This window comes from Ascaphus truei, chromosome 2 (genome assembly GCF_040206685.1).
Source record: "Ascaphus truei isolate aAscTru1 chromosome 2, aAscTru1.hap1, whole genome shotgun sequence".
Lineage (NCBI taxonomy): Eukaryota > Metazoa > Chordata > Amphibia > Anura > Ascaphidae > Ascaphus > Ascaphus truei.
In genome coordinates, this window is record NC_134484.1 from 231,179,846 (window position 1) to 231,198,482 (window position 18,637).

Consider the following 18,637-nt stretch of genomic DNA (forward strand, 5'->3'; position numbering starts at 1 on the left):
TGTGTGTCTTTGTATATTACATGTTATCTCTATCTCTGTTGCTATTTAATTCTACTAGGAGCTTTACATCTTACAATCAACCATGTGTATCCAGTACATTTGACTTTGCTTCATATACACACTAGAGGCATATCATGCTGGTTGTGGGATCCTTACTATTTCTATAGCACCCATTGTACACTGTATGTATGTATGTATGTATGTATGTATGTATGTATGTATACCATACATATTTTAAATTATGGTGGGTGCAAAAAGGTGACAAAAAACATCCACCGTATATATAGCCAATCACTTGTGAGCACATTCACATGTCTTAGACAGGTCAGCAACCCTGCCTTTAAACCATTATCACCTAGCATACAGTGCTTTATTCCCTTGCTGCAGTGGAAGCACTGTATGCTAGGTGATAATGGTTGAAAGGCAGGGTTGCTGACCTGTCTAAGACATGTGAATGTGCTCACAAGTGATATTCTTTATTGGCTGTATGTATATTTAGCAGTCACTCTGGTATTACTCGTTTTAAGGAAATCAAGCTGGATTTGGTATCAAGAGGGGTGGATTGATGTGATAAAGGATACCGGTGGATTGTAAGAGGGATCTCTCAGCTGCTTGTCCTGGATGCTCATGACTCCACAATCATAAGTACAATGATCCCCTCGCTCAGGGATAGTACTTGCATCTGTTCATCCTTGCAGTCTCCTTTGAGTGATCTCTGCAATCATGGCTCTCTTTACTGTGGACTTGGGAGCTGTTCCTCTCTGCTCTCTCTCCTGGTGGGCCTGATTCAGCATTCATCTCTCCCTGCTTTTGTAGTCCCACAGAGCAGTTGTGTGACATTACAGTTCCACTGGGTCATAGCGCCCTCTTATTTTCCTCTGTCCACAGGAGTTTGCACTAGATACTCGTGTTAGTGTCATCAGCACTGTGCTGTCGGTAGGACAGATAAGTATCTTCCATACGCATAGCCATATATATCAGTATATATGTATGGTGTGTTACATATACTGTAGGAGGTTCAAAGTACTCGTTGTAGTTTTTGAATGTGTTTTATTACTTTATGAGCTTTGTGATTATTAAACACACAAGAAGCCTTTGCTTCTAAAAAGCTTATATTTCCCTACATGAACCCTTAGTAGAGTTTTAGAATTTTCCGAAAGCAGAAAAATTAATCTGTTGCAAATATTATGAAAATAGCGAGTACAGTATTAGGTAATACTGTTTTTTTATTTGGACTAACAATGGATATTATGAGACAAGCTTTCAAGATCTCTATTATCTTCCTCAGGTCAGGTAGGACTGATTTACAACATATTCCATGCGCTTCCTATCCGAAAATAAGGAGTGAATTCAACATTATTTGAAGAATTTTGTACAAAAAGTACATTTGCCCTAATCAATAAAGAATGTAAAGCTGCTTTTCTATAGCATAAGGTAAGGGTGTCAGTGACATTAAGTAAACTGCAGTGACCTGCAGGAAGAGGGTTGCAGAAATCTGCTTTGCAATTTATGTAGTGGCTTCTATATAGGTAACTATGTTAACCTCAAGGCCCGTCTGAAATCGGTGAAAAAGAAATAAGCACTGTAGTCATGAAGGCAAAGGGAATAAATACATGCCTCCACAGTCAATATAAATAGTATTATTATCGTTTATTTGTAAAGCGCCAGCATATTCCGCAGCTTGGTACAGTAACAACTGCTTACAGTAATACCAAATAAAATAAAATATCCCTGTAGAAATTAGATGCGATTAACAAAGCGAAAGGATAAGTACGAGATTGGCAAAACAGATCCCATATTCCATACGCAACAACTAACCAAACTATGACTGACCAATATCTTCTCCTCGGAAGCATCTCTTATTGCGTCTGATTTTATAACCATACACATTTTCTTCGAACAGATGCGTATTCATTCAGCTCTTATGTAACTGTGAATAGCACATCAAGAAGTTATTATTTCTCACCTATGGTAAGTTGATAATTTATTAGGTGTACAAGAAACATTTTAGCATTCCAAATGTGCACAGATGACAATTAAAGAAGAATTCTGCCTACATGTCTTATGCTTTGTGTTGAAGACACTGTGCTCCTAATTCTGAGGATAATCTCATGACCTGGAAATGTCTTATAAAATGCTATATATTATTTTCTGTATTATTTAAAGGACAATGCTTAACATGTTAACAACATTGTCCGTCTTTTGTTAAATGCATAAAACAATGTATTACATTTGATGCACACATTTTATGGTTGTTCAAAAACCACGGTCACCCAAAGATGTAGCAGACAATATTTTACCCGCTATCGTGTGATTTCGAGAAATGCATAATGCGTTTGCGGCTCCAATCACTTCAATTGATCATGTGACAAAAGGAGTGGTGTTAGCCCATTAAAGCTCAGGCAAATGAAGTAAAGCCTTCTTCATCTGTATAGCACTTTAAGTTATCATATTTACCATAGGTGTGGCTTCTGTGAAATCCATCAGAAGGTCACCTGGCTCCAAGGTAAAAGGACTTCTTCCTTTGGTGGGACTCTGTAAAGAAATGTGTCGATGAACAACTATTAAAACAATTTTCTTAGTCATTCATACACTGTAATACACCAATTATTGCTTTGATGTATTCTCCACTAGTCAATGTCTTTGGTGCACCAATTTAACAACTTAATGTGTAGTCTTATTTTTTATTTTCTTATAGCAAAATAATATGATCAACTGATTTTAGTTGGTCTAACAGAGTATAGGTCCAATCAATAATAAGTAATGTTGGGGCTATTTCGGAGCAAAGAAAATGTGTGCATTGTACTATTTTTTTGGAGCACAGTTGCATCAAATGTAAAAAAAGAACATCTGTGCAGATTGTTATACAGACTTTACGACACCTTAAACTCTGTGGTTTTGTGATACAGATTTCTTACTTGTTTTCTTTGATACTCATCAAATCACAAGATGACGCATATGGTGAAAAACATGGGCACAGCATGAAAATATATCCATTTGCTCCAAAAGTGTATTGATACATAGCCCCTATTATACTTAGCAAAACACTGGATTCCAAAAGAAAAATATATACATCTAATTTGTATGAATTAATATGTTAAGTACTTTCCTATCAGCACTGTTCATGGTATTTTATAGCAGTGTGATATTAAAGTAGCTACATTCTTGACAAGATTTACAGTACAGAAATATTATAAAAAAGATTTCTGTGTCCTATAGAAACGCAGAACTGTTAAACATATATACAGTATACACTGTATAGGGCAGCATCACTTAATCTAATCATACTTTGACTCTGCTGATTAGTTACATACTTATCGTGGAAACTAACACAATTGTATAAGAATTACTCATGTAACTAAATATAACATATTTGTTGACCTTTTCATGTCTTGTACCTTCTCAATAGATGATGGCTGGGAATGTCCATTTAAAGCTTGCATTAGAGCAGCTCTATGTTCAGCATCAGATTCAGCAGCCACTGCGGCCAATGCTGGGGGAAGGTCATCTTCATCACTGTGATTACTTGAAAAAAAAAAACATGTTGTAATGGTTAGAGTTTATACCCAGTACATCGAGGAACTTTTCACTGGAAAAATGCGTTGGAACGAGGAAGGAAATATACTAAATTATGTAATATTCATCAGGATAATATGTTTGATTAACAAAACACAAAACCCCAGCAAGCTCTTTTTGGGAACCCCTGAGACCCCACAAAATATATATGTATATAAGTGTCAAAAAGGAGTGCTATTGAGCATGGCATATGTATACAACAGACGACAGAGAAGCCCAATGTTACATCCAACATGACAAAAATACACAGTAAAATACTTATAAATTCTCTAAAGAAGGGTCATTTAGTTTAACCCTTTGGCCAAAGAATTGTAAGCTTGCGAGCCACGACAAGTCCTAACACTACCAGATAAAATACTAATATACCTCTATTAGGATTAAAATTCTCATTTACCTCTATTAGGAAGGAGAAAGACCAACATTGGATCTATATCCAGTAGAATGAACGGACCTACTAACTTGGGAAGTGGGGAGGGGCGGGCTTAAAACCTGGGAAGGAGGAGCCACTAACCTCCAACAGCTGAAACAGCTGAGAATAGGTTAACAAAACACAGAACCTCAGCAAGCTCTTTTTGGTAACCCCTGAGCCCCCGCAAAATATATATGTATATAAGTGTCAAAAAGGAGTGCTATTGAGCTAAATGACCCTTCTTCAAGAGAATATATAAGTATTTTACTGTGTATTTGCGTCATGTTGGATGTAGCATTGGGCTTCTGTCATCTGTTGAATAAGTTTGATGAGACAGAACCTTCCATGACTTAACAATGTTAGCGTTTTACATCAAGCCGATGTCTCCCTGTCATTTCATATTCCTAGTACTTCTAGAAAGTAGAACTAAACTAAAACTAAAGAGGCAGCCCCATGTTGCTGGCAATAATATTAATAATAATACATTTTATTGGAGCATACTTGCTTAGACAGATGGATTCATTATTAAAGTGAAAATTTGACTAAACTGTGCACATTGAAAAAATAATCAATTTTTCATTCAATCTGCCCTAAAATGTATTATCAGATACCCTTTTTACTCGACCTTTAACTGTTTGACTAATGATGGCATCATAATTACTTCTAAAAAAAAAACAACAACAAAAAAGTGCATTAGAACAGCGGTGCGCAAAGTGGGGGGCGCGACCCCCAGGGGGGGGCGGGAGATTGTACTGGGGGGGCGCGGGCAGTTGCAGAGGCCCCGCGCTCTTCCCCCAGGCATTTAAATTAAATGCCGGGGGATCGCATGAGGCCCCTGCAACTGTTTACTTACCGGGATTCAGCCGCCTGTGTTGCGTCGCCATGGCGACGCCGCGGCACCATGTGACCTGACGTCACACGCCCACGCAGCGTCATCTGACGCGGCTGAAGGAAGGCAGGGGGGCGCGAGAGCCGGGGGCAGAGAGACAGGGGGGCGCAGCACAAAAAGTTTGCGCTCCCCTGCATTAGAAGAAAAGGCCTCACAAAAGTTGTAAAACATCCCAAAGCATCTGGTAACAAATTAAATATTAAAGTTAAACAAATAATGCAAAAATATTTGTTTTAGTTCTTCTATAAATATTCCAGTAACTGGAGATGGGTGAACTTGTTAAAGTTGGGCCGCAAATTTTTGAACAAAGTTTTACATTTCTTCACAAATCCATGAAAGTTTGTCGAAGAGTTAGAAAAATAGCATGCAATTCTGCCTTTTTATAAAGGCAAAAGGCAAAAGAATTTAACCAAGTGACCCTTACTTATAAGATAAAAACAGATAAGCATTTAACTATATGATTTGGAGGTCTGTTTCCCCTCCCCCTGTTTCCAAGCTCGCTCTGTCCCCCTTTAAATAGCAAGCCTTGAGATGCAGCTATAAATGACCAAGCTATTAAGACTTTGTCCTCCATCTCTGTGGATGTTCTCTTTCTCTCTCTGAAAGTGTTAGGACTTGCTAAAAAGAGGGAACACTTTGACATGGTTTCCATGCTTAAAATGCTTCAGCCAAAGCGACTCTTACTTGTGAGAGAAAAAACAGGTAAATATTTAACTATATTATTTGTCATGTTTGATGTAGCATTGGGGCTGTCTTTTATTTATTTTTTTAAATTGTTGCAAATCTGAAAAATGTATTTTACTACATGGGGGAGAGAAAGAGAGCATGCATACGAGATACCTGGGATATATGCTAATTTTAGTATGCAAAGTATATGCAGATTATTTAAATTAGAATATATGTCAGGTATCTCAGGCGTGCTCCTTTTTGTGAACAGGTGTCTCTCCACGTGTTGTATAAAAGGTGTATTTGGGAAAGTATACTTGGGATTTGATTAAAGAAGAGTCTCTGTCTCTCTCTCTCTCTTATGCAGGCTTTTTTTAAAGATAGGCAAAACCAAACTTTTTGGGACGAATTTGCAATAGTGTGTTCATGAGCAAAAACGCAATTTTTACAGCAGATTCGAACTTTGACTAAAAGTTCCCACATCTCAACCTGTTTAATGTCTAATTCATAAAATTTCACTTCTTGTACCTAAATGTTACTGTTATTTCAAGGAGGAGAGAAAATCATGGTCTTTTTATGAGAACAACAGTAGATCATCGTCTGAAGCCAAAATGGAGAATATCCGCTATGTCTTGAACTGAATTGGCAAGTCAAACTTTATTTAGATGCATCAGGGTTCTTATGAGGTACAATTCACCACATAGTTTAAGATATAGGCCAAAAGAAACATTGAAAAGCTTCAGAGACTTACTGGAGCATAGAGGAAAGTGGGAGTAAAGATGTGAGCACTGTGTAACTGTTATATTCATAATTATCTTCCTGTGCAATTGTGTGTGTGCCACAAGGTGTCTTCCAGTGCAGGAAGGGATCTTTTGGCACAGCACTGCATACTACATATAAGCCATTATCTGCAAAGATCACTTGTGATATGAATTACTATACATAGTTAGAGAATGTTACATATTATTTGTGACTGCGTTTGTAGGTACCCTTGTGGATGGTTGCCACATTGATGTTAGTAGTTGTGGATCGAAGCCTTGCTTTTGATGTAAGCAAAAAAATACATATATGAAAACCTAAAATATTCCACATTGCATTGTAGATTCATACCTTCATAGCATAGTACACATTTTATTTCTATTTGCAAGAAATTGTGATTTAAACATCCACAATAATATTTTGCTGTGTGTATCTGTGTATGTGTATATATGTATACATTGGGAGGGGGGGGGGGGGGGGGCAGGAGGGTGGGTTTCACCTGAGCATGAGTACCAAGACAAGTTGTGACAAATAGAGAGAAGAGGATTTATGAGAGTGACATACAGAATTGTAGTTTTCTGGGCATCAATAATACAATTCATATATTCCACTATGTGGAATACTTACATTAATCACCTTGGTTTGTGCACAAAATATAGAATGTTGGTCCCAAAGGCAAAATAAATTCTTTTTTTGGGAAGGATCCAGTACAAAAAGATTCGGAACCCTTGCTGAATGAATTTTACAACTTTGGTCTATTCTTCCACATGACAGCATTAGCAAAATGAATCATTGGCTGCTTCTCTTCTAGTGGTAATACAAACATTAAAAGGGACTCCACTTCTGCCTAATGTCATGCTGTTTTCCTGCCAATACGACGTTTGGCAAGTGTTTATTAAAGAATCTTTAACATTTGGCCCCAGGACAGTGTTTTTTTAAACTAAATGATAATAAAGAAGTAAATAACACTTTGAAGATTTTATAACAGGAGTTTGCATGCTAAAATATATAGCCCATTTGCGATACAGTAGTTGGATCTGGAATAAAAGGTATCTGACAGCACAAACAAATCTGGTAGAATTACTGGAAGTCACTGTCTTATGAGCTGTTGAGTGCAAAAAAAAAAAAGAATCCAGAGCACACAACTTAATAATGTGGATCCAAAAATATAATATATTGAGTTACATATTCAAAAGTTTCATATCCAACCTTCATCAAGGACGTAAGATGTTGAGAACATGGAGTATTTGAGAACAAACATATATATATATTTTCATTTTTAAATAATAATACTGAGGCCTCTGCGCTCCTCATCATTTTTTCTTATAATACCCCTAGTATATGCAAAGCACTCACAAGCTGTATTGTCTTATCAACCTCTTTAACCGTGGAGGTCTGCTTTCTTGCTTGCTTGAGCAGGATCCAGCAGATTGTGTACTCTCAGTTCGAACTGAAGCTGGACTTCTAAAGAAGTAAATGAAAATATAATAAATATCAATATTAAATATCAACCATTAAATTAGCAAAATGCACTAGTATCAAACCATCCCAATTCTTAATTATTAGAGCCAAAAACTGGTAGAAAGCTAAAATGTGGTATACCCACATTACAAGATATTATCCAAGGTTGTGTAACATCAAAAGCGTCACATCATAAGTGTACATCAAAAGTGTCTACAAGAGTTAATTTTGGAGTTGTATTTGGAGGTGAAGATTGGAGGAAGATCTGAACTTTGCCACTGTGAGACATTAACTTTTAACATCTGTGATTTATTTGTACACTTTTATCCTCCAGTACCTTGGAACTCTCTCCTCCTGCATCTCACTATGCCCTCCCTATTTCTTTTTCTGTTTACCATTTCCTCACTCCTTTGTGAGCATTTCTGTTCTCTACAATATTCCCACTACCCACTGCACCATTATTTATACACCTCTCTCCCAACAACTTCTTTACCCCTCACAAAAAACACCCACACAAATCCTCTATTCACACCCTCTGCCTACTCCTTCCTGCTGCTGGGGATCTTCCCTAAGCCTGAAGCCAGACATATACACCTGATCTCACTCATGCCTCCCTGCCACCTCTTTCCCTGTAAATGGTGTTAACCTTTTCATTTAACACTGACCTTCCTTAAATTTTACCCCACAAATCAAGCATCCCAATAGCCTGCCCTCATGGCTAATGTCCCACACTCAGTCACTCCTACCACCCATTGTGACCAAGCACTGCCATATACAGCACTTACTCCCTCACCTGCTGTCTCTGTAAGTTTCATATTAAACCTCTTAGATTGTAAGTTCTTCGGGGCAGGGATTTCCTTTCCTATTGTCTGATTTTGCTGCACTTATTGTATAATTATAATTCCCTGTACTGTATTCTTTGTGAAGCACTGAGTACACATTTGGCGCTATATAAATAAAGACATACAATACAATACAATACAAGAAGTTGGTAACCACAACTAAGAAAAAATATAAATATTTTTATTAAAAATCGTATAATTACTATAGGGAAAACACAAAATGTAAATCATAATCCTGTAGCATGCATTCATATCGGGTACAGTGTTTATGAAATAATAATTCGTTTTAAAAATATGTTGTTGTTGCAGTCTCGCTATACCCTGGATCTATACAACTTATACGTCATGATAACACCAATGCTTACCCCTTTCCTGTCATTTCTAGGGTTTGTGATTTATGTGGATCAACTATAGTAAAATAATTGCCACTATAAAATTACCAAGGAAAGAGCGACAGACATTTCAGCTATGAGGTAATAGATACCATATGCATTTCAAATGTTTGTTGTGAAAATTGGCAGCAGAATTATTCATGCAAAAGGAAATAACTTTGCTGCAATATATTTTCTTCTACTATCCAAAACTTTAAGACATTAAAGCCAAGTACACCGCTCAATATGTATCTCAATATGTATCTACTGTACTTGTCATTGGAGGAATGCTCACACACCTCCGTGTGATTAGATCTCCACCCTTTATATGCTGGGCTTTGGCACCGAGTCAGTGCCGAGCATAGTCCTTCTCTGGATGTTACTGTGTTTTGCCACAAGCCTTCTGGCTTGTCTTCGTTTGTTTACTAACGTTTCTAGTTCTCATCTCTAGTTCCTGAGTATCCGGAGACCTGCTGCTATTCACCACGCAGAGGTCTGTGTTCCGGTGTTACCTAAGGCCTGCTGCTAGTTCCACGCAGAGGCCTGTGTTCCTGTGGCCTGTTGCTACCCTCCACGCAGAGGCCTGCTTTGGACTTCTGTGCTGAAGCGTTGGTTTTTCCCTGACGCTGCCCCGCGGTGTACTTCAGCCAGCCTGCTGTCTCCCCCTGCTGAGACCGGCGTCATGGGCCGAAGCCGCTCCTCGCGCAGAGGTCGCTCACGCTCCTAAGCTGAAGCGGGGAACTCCTGTCTACCTGTTGCCGAACTCCTGCTTGAATGACGATGCTGCCTTCCCAATCCTGATCCTGCTATGTACGACTATGAACTGCGCACTCCGGATCAGTCTGGGCGGACTAAGGTCTGTGATTATATAACCCACCTCAGCCCCGCGGCCCGGTCCCGGTTTGTGGCGAGCACAATCGTAACAGTTTTAAACAAACTGCATGTACAGTATTGTTTAATACAGATGTAGCACGTAACATTGTTCCTAGTGATAATACAACATATCATAGTATATCTCAGAATATCACTACATCTCCCTTAAATTGAATGGACAGATGACATAGAATGTCACAATATACTGTATCCAAACATATATCACACAGGAGGGACAAATCAAGTCAGCTACAGTACATCTGTGTGACTTTAGAAAGACAAAATGAAATTATTTGGTTTAGACTGTCCAAAAGAAAACTGTGGTTAAGCTCATTCAATTTTCAATGAATTGATGAACTTAACTCACTGTTATTTCATTGTTTTAAAATATTTAATGTGAAAAAGGACTCAATGAATTGTGTGTAGAAGGCGTTAACCCCACTTCACACTAGTATAAAATCATAATCGATGTAAAGACAACGGGTGATGTGTATCAAAGTCTCCCATAGCAGAAGATTTATACTGCTCATTTTTGCAGTCCAGATCGTCTCATACTCTACATAACCCATAGGGTTATAGATGCTAAGTTTTTAACATACAGTACATGTGTAGCCAGGTCCCACTCTTACCTCCGGGCTGTGCGAGGGGGGAAGGCTATATAGAGTGCTGGGGAGGTGTAGGGCACGTGGCAGCACAGATGTCATGCATATGCTGCGCATTATAGTTGGTGCATGTGCAGTGCCCTCAGTAGCACAGCGGCCATCTTGCTACACCCCACGCATGAACAGGAGGCCATATAGCGGCGACCATTACACCCAAAGCTCCGCAGGCAAACTATAACTCCCATGAACCTCTGGGAGTAGGGACACATGGCCCACAGCAGCCAATAGGGCTCCCGGAATTCCCCTGCAACAGATGGATACATTTGATGCACTCAGGGGAACCAAGCCAGTCGTAAGAGGGACCTCAACAGAGCAGGTAGTATCCAGGGAGCAGTGCTTCCCTGGACTAGGCCAGATCTACCCCCTTAGGCCCGACTCACAGTAGGTTGTAGCTGCTGCAGGGAAAGCCCATAGTTAGGGACCTTTTCCCCAGTAGCTGCTTATAGTCAGGTACAGCACCGGTGAGATGCCACGCGGTGACTGCGGCCTGTGGTCAGGGAACAGACCATCTCAGTTACAAGAGACTCTGGTGATATTATCCACGCCGGAATTCACCCCATGCGGATGCGGATGTCATCGCAACAACATTGGATCAGACGAATCCCTTTGTTCATCGGCATTACCAGGTGCTGGAACTCGGGCAGGTACCCAACTAAGTGCACGAACACATCACGGGATAGGCTATCTCCTACACTTTTGGGTGGGTCCCCACATTGGGGGAACCGGGTATCAGGGTATTGGTGCTAAGCACCCTATGTACATTAGGGACACTCATTGGTGGTATTGGGTTGGGCCTACCATACGGTGTGGTGCAGGGTACTGTTATATCGTGTTCAGTAAAGGTTGTGATTATATACTACAGTGTGTTATTGTTATTGTTCCTGTAAGGGGCCTATCTCACAATGTTGGGATCCCTTTCCAGATGGAATACAAAATCAGCGAGGGACTTATTTTCAGCTGGTGGCCCACTGACAAATGTCCACAACCTTTTGGTACTCATTCAATGAGGCGAGGTGTAATTGTGAGTTTTGAGATGAACCAGAATCACATCAGGCTCATAGTGGCGGAGGCTCAGGCCCCCTGGTTGCCAGACAGGTAATAGCAGCATTGGTAGTTCCTTCCCAGGTACAGGGGAACATTCAAGATGAATGGGACTGGCAGGGACCCCCGCTGTGTAATCATTAGTCTGTCTGCAGAAATGTCACAGAAATGTTGCAGCATTACTGGGAGATTGCCCCAGATTATCCACGGCAAGTGTTCGGATACTTGTGGCTTCATCTGTATGAGTAACTCCGTGGCTAATACTATACACCTGATACATAAAGCTTGGCCCATTGCAGACTCACTTACCAGAAAGCCCCCCTATTGTCTCTGTACGTTCTTCCTACTTACCAATTAGATTGTAAACTCTTCAGAGCAGGGACTCCTTTTCCTAAATGTTACTTTTATGTCTGAAGCACTTATTCCCATGATCTGTTATTTGTATTTGTTGTTATTTATAGGATTGTCACGTGTTTTACTGCTGTGAAGCGCTATGTACCGTAATGGCGCTATATAAATAAAGACATACCATACATACATACATACATCAGATTAGGCAATACAATGATGGCCCCCAATTGTGGTTAATTGTGGTTAATTGTGGTTGTGTGTGCGATCTATGTTAGACTGAAAAGAGATGAGACAATGGGAATAGACTTTAGCCTTGGCGTACAGTACGTATAGGTTAGGTTTGAAAGAGGGCCCATCCTAGGGTAGAGATTGTACAAAAGGAAGGAGGGGAGGGTTAAGAACACTGAAGTGGCACATTGAGGGAGATGAAAAGTACAAGGGTATTTAAAGTAATTGAGGCCTACAGCCACCCCGACAATCACAGGCATTTAGCCTTAGAATTATACCATAATTTTGCTATAGCACGTCTGTCATGTAATTACTCTTCAATTACATACACTACTCTCTAATGCACAAAATGATAAAGAATCCTAATTTGACAGAATGTGTTTTGATTCACTGATGCTAAGACACAATTTCAGAAAGTCTGTACAAGCATCCGTACAGCAGCAAGCATGCACTTTGTGTTACACATCACATCTATTATTTGTAAGAGCTATTTGTGTCAGCCAAAAATATAACTTCTAAGACTTCACTGCACTGGTTTATTGGTGTTTACTAGATAGTTCTGGCTGTCATGAGAGCATATTCAATTTTTTTCAATAAAAGAATCAGCATTGTTAAAGTCGGTTATGCCCATTCCATAAACACCCTCACAAATTAGGTGGCAGTCCTTAATAATTAACAATGTGCTTAAATTTGCTGAAGCTCTGGATGAGGGATTGTGCTCTGGAGAGAATGTGTCCTTCTCCCTACCTGCTTGATGCTCCCTGTTATCACATGTAGGATGCTCACTGGGCAATTTATACACTTTAGTATAGAAGACGGTCTTGTAAAGTATACTCCATAAGAAGAAAATTAATATGGAGTGCCTCTAAAGGTAGGGTGACCAGATTTAAAAAATTTAAAAACCGGGACACATTAAAAAAAATATTTATAAAACAAATGACATCACCCACTGCGCCCCTTCTCCTTTATGTCTCTCTGCCCCCCCTCTCACACATCCCATTTTCTCTCTCTCCCCCCATCCCTCCATCTCTCTCTCCATTCTCTGTGTCTCTATCGCCCCATGCTGTCTCTCTCCCCCATTCTCTGTGTGTGTCTCTCTCTCTCTATCGCCCCATGCTGTCTCTCTCCCCCATTCTCTGTGTGTGTGTCTCTCTCCCCCCATTCTCTGTGTGTCTCTATCTTTCCCCCCCATTCTTTGTGTGTGTCTATCTTTGCCCCCCATTCCTCCCATGCTGTCTCTCTCTCCCCCCTGCTCTCTCTCTTTCTCTCCCCCCCCCCCCGCTCTCTCTCTCTCTCTATCTCCCCCCATGCTGCGTCTCTCTCTCTCCCCCCATGCTGCGTCTCTCTCTCTCCCCCCATGCTGCGTCTCTCTCTCTCCCCCCATGCTGCGTCTCTCTCTCTCCCCCCATGCTGCGTCTCTCTCTCTCCCCCCATGCTGCGTCTCTCTCTCTCCCCCCATGCTGTGTCTCTCTCTCCCCCCATGCTGTGTCTCTCTCTCCCTCCATGCTGTCTCTCTCTCTCTCTCTCTCTCCCCCATGCTCTCTCTCTCCCACCCCCCATTCTCTCTCTCTCCCCCCTTGCTGTCTCTCTCTTTCTCTCCCCCATGCTGTCTCTCTTTCACTCCCCCCATGCTGTCTCTCTTTCTCTCCCCCATTCTCTGTGTGTCTCTCTCTCCCCCATGCTGTGTCTCTCGCCTCCTCCCCCCCATGCTGCGTCTCTCTCTCCCCCCATGCTGCGTCTCTCTCCCCACATGCTGTGTCTCTCTCTCTCCCCCCATGCTGCGTCTCTCTCTCCCCCCATGCTGCGTCTCTCTCTCCCCCCATGCTGCGTCTCTCTGTCCCCCCATGCTGCGTCTCTCTGTCCCCACATGCTGCGTCTCTCTCTCCCCCCATGCTGCGTCTCTCTCTCTCCCCACATGCTGCGTCTCTCTCTCTCCCCCCATGCTGCGTCTCTCTCTCCCCCCATGCTGCGTCTCTCTCTCCCCCCATGCTGCGTCTCTCTGTCCCCCCATGCTGCGTCTCTCTCTCCCCCCATGCTGCGTCTCTCTCTCCCTCCATGCTGTGTCTCTCTCCCTCCATGCTGCGTCTCTCTCTCCCTCCATGCTGCGTCTCTCTCTCCCCCATGCTCTCTCTCTCCCACCCCCCCATGCTCTCTCTCTCCCCCCATGCGCTCTCTCTCTCTCTCTTCTCCCCCCCCCTTTCTGTCTCGCTCTTTCTCTCCCCCCATGCTGTCTCTCTTTCTCTCCCCCATTCCCTGTGTGTCTCTCTCTCCCCCATGCTGTGTCTCTCGTCTCCCCCCCCCCCCATGCTGTCTCTCTTTCTCTGGTGTGTGTCCACATTCTGGACCTACCTTTCACTGTGGAACATGAGTGGGGGGGGGGGAGAGCCAACTTGAGCCCTGACAGCAGACACCTCACTTCTGGGTCCCACTGCTGGGGCTCCGCTTAAGATAACCCCGCCCCCACCCTCTGCAGCTCAGACCCGGCCTCTGCTCTCCTCCTTGCATTCTCTGCTCTCTGCTGCTAAACCGGGACATCTGGTCACCCTATTCAAGGTCAAGTTGTTATTTTGACAATGCATTTGGCCTGATCAATGCACATTGAAAAATAAAGATGCCAAACAAAATAATTGTGTATAAAGGGCAAGTAATAGTAGGAAGTTAATGTATGTACATCCTGTTAACTTTGTAGACAGCAATGTATGGTAATAGTAACACAGATACCCAGCAAGCTCAAACTCCCACGCCCACCACAAAGTTACTTTATATGTTTTGTCAATTGGATGCAGCATTGGGCACCCCCTGTCTCTTGTTATATGGTAATAGTAAGTCATATTACAAATATATGGACTGTACACAATTAGAAATGCATTAGTAGGAGAATAATCTACAAAATTAAATAGAACTGGCATGCATAATGTAACTAAAGTATACTTACTGATATTAACATGTTGGTGCTGCTTTTGACTTTTGTCAAGACAACTAATATTTATTTATCGTTATTGATGTTTTGCTTCAACCTTGAACCTTGATAAAGACATTTATTGAGAAGGATCCAAGGTAGGACCAAAATGTTGATACCAATAAATGCATCATTATATTGTGACACGTGTGTGCCTGCTTTCATTGCATTTGCAGATTACACAGTGATAGTGGTCATCCAGACTGCAGTGCAATCACTTTTAACTATCAATGTTAGATGTGAGTGAACTTCTTCATGGGCATCATTCAATGAATACACTACTGCATTATATTTAATATATACATCAGTTAAATACCACACAAGAATTGTGTTTTTGTCATACATACTGTATGGACAGGAACTCTGTGGTTTGTTCTCCAGCTTGATACATTACATGCATTGTTCACAGTTGTCTTCAAAATTGGAAATGTGTCTAATGTATTAATAATCAGCCTCAAGATTCTTTTTTGCCATGAATATTTTGAATTTGCCCTTAATACTACAAGAATAAAGGATATATCATCTGAAAATAATTTGATGGAAAAATTTATTCCAGGTTTAATTTATTTGTGTGGTTTGAAATTACCTTGAATGCATAATTAATAAGCTTTTACCACTGATATAACTGGGGCGAGTTCTAAATGATTTGCAGGAAAAACACTGCAGGGTGGAACATTAAGACAAATACATTTATATCCAAGCTACAATAAATAATTCAGCTTTAAACAAAAATGTAATACAAAAAGCATTTATCTACTCCCGGTTTGTACTCGTTAAAATTAATCATTACATTGAGTTTCTTACTGATCTACAGTATACTATACAAGGTGCTCCCGCTTCAGCATAAATGAAATATTATCAGTGGTGCTCCACTAGGTGATAGAGTATCAAAACAAAAAAAAACTTAAATGTGTGTGCGAGCTGGGGGAAGGAAAGCGTAAAGAAGTTTGTTTTGATCTACAGTATAAACAGCTGTTGAGGAAGTCAGTTCCAAAATCCAAAATCAAAAATACCCCATTTGGTTTGTCATTAAAAGTTATTTGCGGGGGCGTGGCCAAGACACAGAGCTGAGCGGCAGCGATTAAGGGCAAAAACACACCGCTCACGCCGAAAGGACCGACCCCCGGAGGGCCCCTGACGCCAGGAAGCAATCCCGAACACGGACCCCGGATTCCGCCAGCGGATTCGGGCTCCCCCTGCGACGGAGAAGCCCCCAGGAGCAGCGGGTACACTCCGCTCACACGCCTCGCATAAGTGCCAAGATGGCCGCCGGATCAGTTGTGCACTGACCTGAGCCCCGACGCCCGCACCGGGACCCCCGGCAGAGACCCAGAGGAGGGGGTGGGCCCACTCACACAGCAAAGCTGAATGGGCTCAAAACCCGCAACGCAGGAGGACGGATCAGGAGACGTACCGCAGGCATAACGGAGCAACGGAGGTGGGGTAAGGAGGGGAGGAGAAGGGGGGCAGCGAGACAGAGGAGAGAAGAGCCCCACAGCCACTAACTCTGCCCCAGCATAAAAAATATACCAAGTGCCCAAGTGCTGATCTCTCTCTTATACCAGCAGTACAATCCAGCTGGAGCCCTGGGTTGCAATCCCCCCCCACCCACTTCCTCAACATAACTAACCAGACAGCATTGAAAAACAAGGCTTTGGGGGGTGCCTCTATCCCCCCTCTCTCTACACAGCAACTACAGCAACACTATACACTGCTATTACACAGATACCACTATTACTGGTGCTTGGGAGCCCACATAACTGAACAATTCTAACCTTGCTCAAAGGTCCTAAAAAGTAGATCTACATAAGAAAAAACTGAATACAAAATGGCTGCCATGAATCTCTGAGCAGCTAATAATGCAGGACTGAGGAGTCACGCTGCCACGCTCCCCAAGCTCCCGCACACCTAAGAACATTCAGTTAAATTCATGTAACAATGGGACGCATGTGTGAGGGGGTGCAAATGTGGCCTTGACAAAATAGAAGCCTTAAGAGCAGGACACATTAAAGAGACCACCAGCTAAAGCGCTGCACCAAAATAAAAAAAGGGAAAAAAAATTATAATTTTAACAGGAGAAAATTGGGACAGTTTATTTTTTGTTCCCTGGTCAGGCGTACTCGAGATATGGCCCCATCGAGAAAGGCACCGAAGGCGGACGCCTCCCTGTTCTTCAGACAAAAGAGCGATACACCTAAACCAACAAACAAAGATAAGCACTCCCAATCGCAGGACAGAGAAGAATCTGAATCAGACTCAGACCAGGGGACGAGCATCAGGAATGATCTGAAAGCTTGGGTCAAGGAGATCAAGCATACGTTCTATGAAGAACTGCACAGCGCACTGAAAGGTCTTCAATCTGAAATCGCGGCGGTTGAGGAGCGCACCACAGGCCTAGAAGAAGCGATGGAGGTCTCGACCAAGAGACAGACTGAGGTTGATATGGAATTAGCTCAACTAAAGGACCAGGTAACCCGTCTCCAGGATGCACAAGAAGAATCTGAAAATAGATCAAGGAGGAACAATGTCAGGCTCCGAAATGTCCCGGAGTCTGTTTCTATGGAAGATATTAAGCCTTACCTTCACAGACTTTTCCAAAGCATATTACCAGAAGCTACAACTGCTAAACTGGAGCTAGACAGGGCCCACAGAATCTTCCAACCATGGGAGTATGAAAACAGAAGCCCCAGAGACATCGTAACAAGGCTTCACTACTTCTCAACCAAAGAAGAAATTATTAACAGGACCAGGAACCAAGACAAAGTCCTTTTTGAAGACTCAGGGCTACAGATATTCACGGACATTGCGCTTGCAACTCTGGCCAAGAGACGTAATCTAAGAGAGATCACGAGTTTCCTACGGAGCAAAGACATTAGATATCGATGGGGCTTTCCATTTCGCCTGCAGGCATCACACAATGGGAAACAGGCAACTCTCAGAAAGCCAGAGGAAGGTCCAGTATTTCTGGCCGCATTAGGTCTGGAGGTGCCGCGGGAGCTTGAATCAAGGGAGAGCCCCGGAGCAACCAAGACGGGGCCCTTGGTCTAGAGGTCAGGCCACTCCAAGAAGGACTTAGTAGAACTTGTACTAACCTTGCCATAGTGTAGAAGTTAAGAATTAGTGGAGACTAATGTAACCTGAAGTGAACCTTTAGCTTTGTAATTCTGTGCCGCAAGTGCCAGGGAGTCTGCCGTGCGCTTCAGTGTAATAACACAGGTCTGGAAGTATCAGACACTGGAGTGATACGAGGGAGCTATGCAGGGCCACAGAATCAACCGGTGCAGGGGGATAACAATGCTACATCACCTGCTCCTCCGGTTTGGGACCCACTCTCCTCGCCTGCTCCTGCGTGCCACCGTCAATGTGAATCAGGAAAATGGTGGAGATTCGGCGCAACTGCGCATGTCTGAAAAAAGGCTCCCGGATGTCTCTTCAATAAACTTTATTCAACACACACCAGGGCTACATCAGCGTCTCCCCCTCACCCAGTATGTTTATCACCCAGTATGTTGAAAACATCAAACAATAACAAAAATAAACTGTCTTTTTT

The 18,637-nt window shown here is 42.2% G+C and overlaps 1 protein-coding gene across 2 annotated transcripts in view; it reads right to left on the reverse strand.

Moving 5' to 3' along the window:
* Positions 1-18,637, reverse strand: part of EPB41L4B (erythrocyte membrane protein band 4.1 like 4B) — a 472,815-nt gene that overhangs the window by 57,927 nt on the left and 396,251 nt on the right. The window contains exons 20-22 of one of the 2 annotated variants that reach the window (XR_012799153.1): positions 7,656-7,763; positions 3,382-3,525; positions 2,458-2,535 (exon numbers count right to left, since the gene is read on the reverse strand). Coding sequence is in view for 1 of the 2 variants with exons in the window: in XM_075585948.1 (XP_075442063.1) it covers positions 2,458-2,535; positions 3,399-3,525; positions 7,656-7,763 (313 nt within the window). In the remaining variant the exon portion in view is untranslated. The remainder of the gene's footprint in view (positions 1-2,457; positions 2,536-3,381; positions 3,526-7,655; positions 7,764-18,637) is intronic. The other variant, XM_075585948.1, reaches the window with a different exon arrangement.